Source organism: Haliotis cracherodii, unplaced genomic scaffold (genome assembly GCF_022045235.1).
Source record: "Haliotis cracherodii isolate W230 unplaced genomic scaffold, xgHalCrac1.p SCAF_14, whole genome shotgun sequence".
In the NCBI taxonomy this organism is placed as follows: domain Eukaryota; kingdom Metazoa; phylum Mollusca; class Gastropoda; order Lepetellida; family Haliotidae; genus Haliotis; species Haliotis cracherodii.
Window position 1 is genome coordinate 23,221,987 of NW_027266269.1, and position 11,976 is coordinate 23,233,962.

Consider the following 11,976-nt stretch of genomic DNA (forward strand, 5'->3'; position numbering starts at 1 on the left):
CTCTTACGGAAACCCGAAAAAAACCCATCAAAATCTGCAAAGAACAAGTACAACGTTAAGAAAGGATCTGGTCAAGTGTCATCCAACTACAAGATTGAATGGACTAAGAGACATCAAGATGCAATAAATGATCCCATTGATGAACTCTTGAGTGACAGAATCATGTGCTATCTTCAATGGGATAAAGAATACATACTCCATGTTGACGCTTCACAAGAAGGTTTGGGTGCTATCCTGTATCAACAAATAGCATATGGGCAGTTGGGTGTTATCGCTTATGGTTCAAGATCACTATCCTCAGCAGAAAAAATTATCATTCTCATTCTGGAAAGTTGGAGTTTTTAGCTTTTAGCTTTAGCGACAACAACCCTCTGACGTATATATTAACAACAGCCAAGCTTGATGGAATCAGACATCGATCGAAACAGAACAATGATGTTGATGGACTAAGTAGAATGCCATTAGACTTCAATGAACACATGTCCCAATGCACCCGTGAAGATCCCGGGTAGAATAGGTCTTCAGCAACCCATGCTTGAAGTAAAATGCCACTATGCCTGTCGTAAAAGGCGACTAACCGGATCAGGTGGTCAGGCTCACTGACTTGGTTGATGCATGTCATCGATTCCAATTGCGTGGATCAAAGTTCATGATATCAGTCACTGGATTGTCTGGTCCAGACTCGATTATTTACAGACCGCCGTCATATAGCTGGAATATTGCTGAGTGTGGCGTTAAACAACAAACCAACCAACCAACCCAATGCACAGAAGTAAACCCAGATGTTATAGGGACGTCTATTCAGATAGTGAATGCTAGGGAAATAAATGAGGTAGCATGGATATCTGCAATCACAGACAGTTACAGCTGCTTAACAGATCTTGACTCATCAGCTGATGATTCAAAACCCTTCCTGTGCTTTACAACAAGAGACATACGACAAGCCCAGAGGAATGATGATACTATTAGTCCAACTTTACAGCTACTGCGCTGCAAACGGAGTAAGAGAGAACGACGTGATTTTGTCCATGACAAGGCCAAACCTGATTTGAACTGTTTACTCAGGGATCTCAATAAGCTCACCTTTGACAAGAATGGTATATTGTGTCGCAAAACTTCAATCTTTGGTCTTCAAGAGTAAATTCAGATGGTGTTGCCAAAAGTGTACAGGTCATTGGTGTTGAAAGAACTCCACAATGACATGTGTCATCAGGGTATCGAGAGAGTGACTGACCTAACAGGGAGATATTTTACTGGCAGTTCATACAGCCTGACATAAAAAGATATGTGACTAAAGAGTGCAGTTGTTTAAAGGACAAACCACCGACTTTCACTCAAAGAGCTCCGCTTACTCCTATCAGAACAACAGTAACATTCCAAATGATATCGATTGACTTTGTACATCTTGAAAGAAGTTCTGGTGGATTTGAGTACATATTGGTGATATCTGACCATTTCACAAGGTTTGTGCAAGCATATCCTACACGGAATAAGTCTGGGAAAACTGCAGCTGAGAAAATATTCAATCACTTCGTAATTCGCTTTGGCTTCCCGGAGAAACTTCATCATGACCAAGGTAAGGAATTTGAGAATGAACTATTCCACCATCTTCAGAAGTATTGTAGTATGGCTCGCTCACGCACATGTCCATACCATCCACAAGGAAATGGTCAAGTTGAGAGACTAAACAGAACACTGTTGGGAATGCTTCGAACACTACCACAGGAAATGAAGAGCAACTGGAAGGATCATGTGAACAAAGTAGTTCATGCTTACAACTGCACCGCCATCAGTCCACCAGTTTTTCTCCGTTCTACCTTCTATTTGGTAGATCACCCAGATTGCCTACAGACCTTATGTTCGGTCTGGACCCAGATGAAGAAAGTAGGGATCCAAGAAAGTATGTGGAAAAATGGAAATACTGCATGAAGGAAGCTTACGAGATGGCAAGCAAGAGTGCAGATAAGTGCCCTATCGAAGGGAAAAGGAACTATGATCGAAAAGTGAGAGGTTCTGTTCTACAACCAGGTGATCGAGTACTTGTCAGAAACTTATCTGAACGTGGAGGTCCAAGAAAGTTACGAGGATATTGGGAATCAAGGATCCATGTTGTAGTCAGAAGAATGTCAGACGTTACACCTGTATATGAACTGGAAGCTGCAGATGGAATCGCTCGAAATAAGCTGTTCCATATAGGAACTGGCTATTGCCGTGTGACGGTTTGCCGGTTGAAGAATCTGTCACAGCACCAAAGCTTAAACCTAGGAAACTATACCAGAAAAGAAGCCTGTTTGACGACCAGTCAAAAGGTAGCAGTGACAGTTCTAACCCAGACAACATGGCAGTTTGTGGCACACCCTCGGGATCAGATAATGATGGTAAATCATCACATGTTGGCAGTGAGTCAGATGAACAGAAGGAGGAGCATTCCAAACAAGTTGCATCTGGAAGGGAAACTGAAGAAGAAAACAACTTGTCAACATCAGAAACTGAACATGGAACACGGTCAGACGTTAATGCGTCTGAAGGGCCTGTAAAACTAGATAGGCTGAGTGAAACAGTAAGTGACTCTGAACTGGCAGATGATGAAGAGGAAGTTGAAAGGCTTGGACAACGTAGACGCATCAGGAGAACACCAAATATTCTGACAATCCAAGATATGCTCGAAGAAATATCCAATTGCAACCTGTGCGCGTAACCATGTCACCAGCAGCAAGATTTATGTGGTTCTGTCCAGCAAACTGAATTGTCACAGACCAGCGATGTACCCTATATGGTACAGATCAGCTATCCAGTGTTCCATGTAAATAACTCGAGAAACAGGAATGAGCTGTCTGCACATGCAGATTATCATGATTAGTCAGATGCTAGCTAGTAATATTTGTGCATATATCAGAGATATAGTTAGCAATGCAAGTTTGCGTCATATGTTGTGAATGAACATTATGTGTATGTGTATTGCACATCTACCAATATTGTAGTTATATACTATACTGAGGGTTTTGTATTGCCTATTGGCCACATGGCAATGTCAGTTATCCATCAGATTAAGTCTTTTATGAAGTCAGGTGCTGCACTACCTTTGAAGGTTAACAGATATGTTCATAACTTATGTGTCACATTAGTAGTTCAAAGCAGGTGTAAAAACTTTATGTTGTATTCTCATTACCTTATATTATGTACCCAGTTTGGTCCGTTGTTTAAGAATTTTGGGTCATTTTTTTATGGGGGGAGGGTGTTGTATATAGTACTTTTCACCCTTTTAGTTAAAGTTTGCATCCCCTGTGTAATATATTCCGTGTTTTCAAGGGTGTAAGTAAATACATATTGAGTGTCTCGTCCACGGTCTAAGGGAAATCACTCTGTCAGTCCTCTGAAATTTGTGCCGCTTAGCGCACTGTCAAATTGAATGCGCTTACGTCATTGGCTAATGTATCTTTGTCAGCCATGTTTTATGAAACATAAACTGATGTGACCCCAATTTTTTTTTTTTTTCAGTTGTCAATCTGAGCGATTGTGACCTGGGTAACATATACATACATGAATCTTTTGAATATATATATTTAGGATAAAAAACTTTGAAATTAGTAACTTAATATTTATACGACGACTGAAAATTAAACACAGATGAACAGATGACGTGCAAAAATGTACATCCGCGAGCATGTTTAGGCGGAGACCCGTTTACTGTTGGTCCCTTTCCAACATGCACGAAAGAGCGAGGTTTGTCTATTGCGTTGTTCATTAGGAAAATGCAACTGTGACAGTCGTGTTGGTATATTCAGACACCAAATATAACCAACAAATTATTATGGGTGATTCCTTGACCAAATTGCTAAGTTATATGCGCATTTTACATAACATTGATCGTGTTTATAAACCTACTTGCTTCCGTGATTGTTGTCTCAGTGGAAATCGTTGTCATTCGGTTTTCCAAAGCCTCAGTCCCGGGCTCTGCCTGTTGTGAAACGGATCCCTCTTTTCTTAGTCCCTCACTGGACGGGCCTGTCTCCAATACGTTTCCAGCAGGTTTCTCGTTCTGCAGGGTTGATGAGTCTTTGTCTTGGAGCTCAGGAGATTTATGGACATTATGTGTCGGTGGTGTAGATTCGTCGATGTCCTGTGTGGGTGGTGTAGATTTGTTGATGTCCTGTGTGGGTGGTGGAGATTTGTTGATATCCTGTGTGGGTTGTGGAGATTTGTCGGTGTCCTGTGTGGGCGGTGGAGATTCGTTGATGTCCTGTGTGGGTGGTGGTGATTTGTGGATGTCCTGTGTGGGCGGTGGAGATTTGTTGATGTCCTGTGTGGGTAGTTGAGATTTGTTGGTGTCCTGTGTGGGTGGTGGAGATTTGTTGGTGTCCTGTGTGGGTGATGGAGATTTGTTGATGTCCTGTGTGGGTGGTACAGATTTGTCCGTGTCCTGTATGGGTGGTGGAGATTTGTTGATGCCCTGTGTGGGTGAAGCAGATTTGTCGGTGTCCTGTGTGGGTGGTGGAGATTTGTTGATGTCCTGTGTGGGTGAAGCAGATTTGCCGGTGTCCTGTGTGGGTGGTGCAGATTTGTCGGTGTACCCTGTGGATTCAAGAAACAACATCAGTGACTGATCATCTGGAGATGGTAGGGGTAGTGATTTGTATTTGAAAAATATTTGTTTCAGAAAAAACTTCGAAAATATTTTTGTCTCAGGTTGTGAAAAATGCACGCATTATGACTCACACAGATATTAATATGAATAGCAAACCTGCTTTCTTAAACAAATTAAAAGCTTAACATAATAAAAAAAATATGCTTGTTGTAAGTAGCAATAACGGAATCGGGTGGTCAAGCTCGCTGACTAGGTTGATGCAGGCCCTCGATTCCAATTGCGTGGATCGATGCTCATGATATTAATCACTGGATCGTCTGATTCAGACTCGATTAGTTACAGACCGTCGTCATATAGCGTTAAACAAGAAACCAACCAGCCAACCAACTGAACACCCCACCCTCAGCAAACCTCCACTTAACTATAGGAAATCAACTACGTCGCATGTTTCCTTGTGTCCAAAATTATATCATGTGAAGAAATGTCAGACTCTTGGCAACACCAACTCCACATCATGGCAGACCATATTAACCTGTGAGTAAATGTATGTTTTGCTTCCTATCTGTTTCCTACTACCTTGTTTTTTCATCCCTTTCTTGTTACAGAATATACAGTGTACACAACATACTCTCAGCAGTTCACATGGCAAGACACAATTATGTAAGATTATTAGTAGTTGACAATATCTAAAATGTTTTTCAAAATGCGAAAGTATATATTGGCTGCAGGACACCCATTTTCAAACCTAAAGAAATAATGAATAAAACAATAGACCATAATGAAAAAGGTGTCGATGAACAAAGCAATGCCAGATTTAATATAGACTACTGTTGATGGTAAGAGGTCAAACTATACAAAAAGGACTTATATACAAAAACATTTCGAAGAATTTCAAATCAATGTAGGTACCTCAAATGATATAGAAAAATGAAATATTGTTGAAACTTAAAGAGGAAAACATCGAAATGGAAGAAATGATTTATATAAAAACAGGAGGAATAATCACGCGATCACGGGGGGAATGGGGGCTAAAATCCAACGAAATTTATCTTACTCTCAGAAAAAAAAAATCTCTGAACAAGGGTATAGCTGAGCTAAAAACAAAGAACAGACATACCATTACTGAAACAAAAGATATCATCAACGAAACTCAGAGTTATTACAAGCATTTGTACACGAAACAGACATGCAAAACGTAAACGTAAGACCTTAATATTCCACAACTAAGCACATCACAACAGTTCGGCCTTAGCAATGCGTTACAATGGAAGGAAGTCTTTAAAAATTATGAAAAATGAAAAAAGTTCGGGTCCTGATGGATTTACTGTAGAATTCTACAAATCTATATGTCTAGATTTGCATAAATATCTGATACGATCATTGAACCAAGGTTTCAAAAGAGGAGAATTATCTGTTTGTCAAAAGCAGGGTCTAATAACATACGTCCCTAAAAAAGACAAACCAAGCAGCACTTGAAAATGGAGACCAATTTCACTGTTAAATGTTTCTTGTAAGCTAGCATCTGTTACAATGGCAAATAGAATTAGAAAACAGCCAACAATAATTAAACGAGGATCAAAGAGGTTTTCTGTCATAACGATGCATTGGAGAATGCACTGCGTCTTGATTAATTTACGATATCATGGACTTTACTGAATGCATTGAAACTACTAAGACTTTGAAAAGGCTTTCGATTCATTAGATTGGGATCTCATTTACGAAGTTTTGACTTTTGTTAATTTGGACCTTCAGATAAGCAATGGGTAACAACCTTCTATCACGTTATTTAATCTACTGTTTTTGTTAACGGTTTGGCTTCAGAATTTCTATAAAGTAACAAGAGGATGTAGACAAGGTGATCCTTTATTTTTAATATATTCTTGTTATGGGCTTACATTTTGGCAATGGTGCTACTCACTAATAAAAAAAACATACAGAATAAGTATTGATTAGATAGAATATCTCATTTTTCAATTCGCAGACGATACATCTCTCATATTAAATGGAACTGAACATAGTCTCCAAAACACAATGACAACTCTTCAATCATATGCATCTTTTTCGGGCTTAAAAAATAAGAAGCAAAATGCATGCTTACAATGCTTCTGTGATAAAACTGTCCAAAAGTTGGCATTTAGATTGGTCCAAAAATTCTTTTACTCTCTTCGGTACTATTTTTACTCACAATTTGGCAGACAAACTTAAAATTAAAAAAAATCATCAAGCACTCTTGGTTAACACGTGACCTGATCCCATTATGTAGAATTACAGCACTAAAACATTTTACCAAAATTAATCCACCATTTTCTGAAACCTACCTAATACAAGTGAAAGAATACTAAAACTCGAAACACTTTACTTTCGTTTTATATGGAAAAATAAACCAGACAAATTAAAGTCAGAAGAAATACCCTTATGATAAACCCTTATGAAGAGGGTGGTAACAGAGTGCCTGATATTAAAATTACAATCACTGCTCAAAAGATATCTTGGACTAAACGTTTCTTCCATTCACATCCACACTCTAAACTTACCAGTCTTTAGATTAATAATACAAGTCCAACACAAATTGATTTTCTGCAAAAGCACCAAATTTTATATTTCTGATCATGAAAAGATTATAAATGATACCAATGTATTCTGGAAAGATGTTCTGTTTGCATTATAGCTTAAAAGAAAAAAAAAGGAAATTCTACGAAGAAAAAGATATATTATCCCAACTTTTATTGGCTAATATGAATATAAGAAGAGGGAACATTACTCGGGGAAAGGTATTATCTTATAAACGATTTGATAGAAGAGAGTGAACATCTTCTAGATCTCTTAGACCTAAAACAGATATAGGACTGTAAAATACATTTTCTTGAATATTCTAGTCTTTTTCAAGCAATAAAATAAAATCTCAAGTGTAAGAATATTTCAAACACATCTAAGTCACATCTGCTCTTAAAACCACATTTGGAGAATGGGGGCGGGGCTGTGTAGAATATTTTATGAAATATTTAAAAATATTAAATAAGGTCCCAAACAATATGATATCCCAAAAATACATGCAAAGATGGGAACTAGATATTGCCCTTTTAACCCTCTGGCTGCCACCTAAAAATAGCCTGTGTGCTATCGCTGTGCCGAGTTTATTTGAGAGTGACGTTCTGGAAACTGCACACCTTCGTCTAAAAACAACGTAACGTAACAACGGTAAAACCCACAATTTTCAAATTTCACACTATAGCAGTACAACCATTTCCCTAACTGCCGATGTAGATCTTGTAAAGCATTAACGTCATTACCAGTAGTTTATAGCTCGACAAACGTATTGATTATGCAATTTTTTACAAAATGTCCATGACGGCCCTTTTTTTGTTGACATTGCACACTGGATACTTTGTGCGTCTTGCCAGGTTGTAAATCTCCACTAATGTAAAAACCAAAAACATTATGCAAAAGCCTGTTTGTTTCACCATTACCGTGTTGAAAATGAAACATCTCCGTGGAAAATCGTCCGCGAAATCGTCGATTACGAATTTGTTCAAATATGTGTGACGCCATTTTGTCCGTAAATAACGTTATCGTTTGCATATCATGTCGGAAAATGCATATTAATGAATAAACTATTTATAAGTGAGGAATGAAATCTTATCCCTAAAATCTGTGGTTTAGTACTTACATGCTCATATAAAATGTAATGTGTAACTTTAACTATGAAATTTAAAATTACGTACTTTTAGAAAGAAGAGAACGAAACCGCATTTCAAAGTAAAAGTTTTACGCGGTGTTGTGTTTTCTTCATTGCAATAAATCATTGTTCTTTTCGGCCTGTATTCATTATTTAGTTAGAAAATCGTACTAGGTAATCTGGAAAGAACATGCCCTTATGCATGGCATATTTTTACTTACCTGGCACCGAAAAGTATTCCTCACGGCTCATGTAATTATAAATCAGTTCACTGAAAATACTCCTACCGGGCGATGGCGGACATGTCCATTTGCACGTCGACGAAATTTGCATACAGACGAATGAACGAGTTAGTCTGGTATCTTTATGAATTCTAAATAACGTTGTTTTATTTTCATATTTAACTAATAACGATAATACAAACACAGAACAATAAAAAAATCACATGAAGCAGAAACAATACGAAAATGCCTTTTGTGTTGTCGACAGCTTTTGTTTTGAATATTTCAAAATGTCGTCGACCGTGTTCAGCGGTGTTTGGGATTTTGGATTTATCATAACATCTTGGACAGCAAACGAGATAGTAAGTTCAGTTAAACATAATTCTGTAAGCACAGCTGAGTGTTCCAGTGATGGTCTGAAATCTGTCGTAATTTGTAGATGATAAACGCATTGATTCATCAAAGATTCTAACGTTGCGATCTGGTCATTTTTTCCCGATTTCCATTTCCCTCCCTGTTAACATCATCAGCCACTGAGTGACCATCAAGCAGTATTAAAGACATGGAGCCACTGATCACAAACCCAAAAGGAACTGTATTAGCTAACATTTATTACAGTCAGTTGGATGTATATGTGATTTTTTGTCATGAAATGTTCAAAGCATAATCAAAATTGATCTCCTCAATTGATGTTGCCGAGGTCAAAGCTGTCCATGTCCAGCATGGGCAGCCAGGGGCCACGGACCATCGGTTTGGGCCCTGCCTCTTCTTCAATCTCATCAGTGTTATTTTCCTCGTGATCTGAAATTTGAAACAATGCTTCTTATTAATAATTTCTTTCAATCACATATAAAAGTGCTAAGGGAAAGGACTCCTTCTTAAAAGATAGATATGTGTGGTGTGTTCCTGAATTCAAATAACATAGGAGCATGGAAAAAGCATGTATGAATCATTCCACTTCACAGACGATATCCTAGACAGAGTATAACTGTATTATCAAAATTCAAATATCCAGAAATTTACAACCTTTCAAATAATATTGTATTATGACGTGGTTGAAAATTAAAGCATAAGAATTCAGAGATTGCAGATCAATTAATGCAATCACAATTGTGAGGACATGTTTAGCTTTTTTATGTTTGCCTCTTTAGTATTTTTTTATGTGATGCTTAACACCGAAATCAAAATGAAGGGTTTGCACTATAATACTTTACAAGACAGGGTAAAATTCCCTTGTACTGTTAAAACAAAGGGAAGATTTGGAAATTTGTCTCCGGATAAGTGAGCTGGTATTAATATCCATGTCATTGTCCTGATTATATATTTTTGTGCAGTAGAGCAATAGAAAGTGGCACTCGTCCTATTGTCCTTGCAAAACAGTCGAATAGTTAAGGTATCATAAGGACTAGTAGAAATTTGCCAAATTTATAGCGTTTTACTATACGTTATCATTATAACATATAAACTAGTGGACTAAAATGTTAGTTTCTATCGCTGCATTTGCAGATTTTCATGGATGTTTCTTATCAAAATTGGAACTCAGCAACTGCTGACTCATGTTATATTATTGATCAAGGGGAGATAATTTCTTTATGTCCTTTAATACCTCCCTTGGATACACACATTTTGCAAATTGTTTCATGTAAGTTTGTCCTTTCTCCAATGTACTTTATGTTTGGTATCAATCTTAAATTTAATTAAAATATGAATATATTATATATATATATATATATACATATAGACCTATAGGCATATATTTAGTTTATTGAAGGAACTATTTCAGACCCTGTACAACACAGTATCAATAATCATGTGGCAACTTTATTTTCATCAAGACTAATATTTTGATTGTAATTAATATGTATAACCTGTGACCTTTTTAGTTGGGAATAGATTGAACATGTTGAAAGACTTCCTCTTCATTACTGCTATATAAAGATAAGATAAGGATAATTATATGTGCTCCACATGAATTTATTAATGAAAAATGAAGGGCTTCATTGAGCAGTCACTTGGAAACAATTGTGTAATCATGACGCAAACATTTCCAGGGTTAGAACTAAAATCGAAAGCTTTACAATGATGGTACATTTTCATAAAAAAATGGCCATAGCTCCGGGCTACTTGCCCGGTGTGGGAACATTTGTTCAATGCGCTGACCCCCCAACCCATTTGGCGCAAGGACAACAGTCACTAGGTGCAATGCCACTCCCCTATCTCCTTAGTAAGTTGTAATAAATGTTAATCTACATCCTTAATGATATATCTATAACATTTAACATTTAAATGTATGAAACATATTCATTTATTTTTAATATTTCAAAATAAGTTAGACCTTTTAGAATTAGATTTCTGAGGAGTGACACATTATACTCCTTTAAAAATATGGCTTCAGGTCAAAAGTGTGAACTAGTGTGTCCTCCAAGATAATTTAAATTTTTAACAAAGACATTTTCCCATTAATATAACTGCACTTTAGCAAACGTACGTGTAGGCCACATGTAGACATGTTAAAACTTCACTACCATGAGAGCCTTTCTTTCAAATCATTTCTAAGATTCATATTTCATGAAATACTAAACAAGGAAGTTGGCTGTTTCTACTATGACTATCATGGTATGGTAGATATTTTTAACATTGGAAACATCACAACTGTCACGAGTAGATCTAGCCTACAATTACGAAAATTGCAACAACATAACAAATTCATATTCCCGCCACTGCTTTGACCATGTTGACACTGACAGTACACATACTCAATTTGCTGAAAATGAATTAATGTTACTTACCGCTTATCTCTTCCTGGGACTCGAAGTCGGACTCGAGAGAATCGACTGATATGTCCTATTCGGTCCGACCCCCTCAAATCATCGTCGTCTCCTGGACCCACCGCTGACATGATTGATGCCTGATGGGCAGCTTCGATCGCAATGTAGTCGTCTGTCACATGGGGCTATTTTTATCCCTATGAATATTCATGCTCTCGGCGGGAAGCGAACGTTTTTTATATTTCATTTGTGTTCATCGCGCTGATTCGATAAATGGATGGATGTCATACTTAACACTGTTGGTGATTACAACATCGAACTTTGTTTTGTTTTACTCGGGCACCTGTAACCTCTGTGACGTGGCATGTCAAAGGTCGCGGGTCACGGTATTTCGTTCCAGACGAACAATCCGAAATTTGCCGCTCTAGCCAACTCCGATATGGTGGATGATTGAAACCGAAAACCGATAACCGTAACAGCTTCATTTGTATTCGTGAAATAAAAAAAAAGAGTCTTGCAATAATAATAAGATATTTAACAATAACAAACCGTATGAATACCAAATTTACATACTGAAATTAAATGATAGATTATTAATTTAATAATTTAGTAATGAATTTTACTGTCAAAGAGCTAGCTATATATATTTAGACAGACGAACTCGTTTAGACCGAGGTAATGAATAGCTTAAGCGGAAGCCGGTATTCAAGTAATTTTAGCTGACCC

The 11,976-nt window shown here is 37.4% G+C and overlaps 1 protein-coding gene across 1 annotated transcript; it reads right to left on the reverse strand.

Moving 5' to 3' along the window:
* Positions 1–3,042: 3,042 nt before the first annotated feature.
* LOC139460305 (putative uncharacterized protein DDB_G0290521) lies at positions 3,043–8,513 on the reverse strand. Its single transcript, XM_071241797.1, has 3 exons — positions 8,483–8,513; positions 3,886–4,572; positions 3,043–3,080 (listed from the first exon to the last, which is right to left on the reverse strand). The coding sequence occupies exons 1-3, from the start codon at positions 8,511–8,513 to the stop codon at positions 3,043–3,045; spliced, it is 756 nt and encodes a 251-aa protein (XP_071097898.1).
* Positions 8,514–11,976: the final 3,463 nt, after the last annotated feature.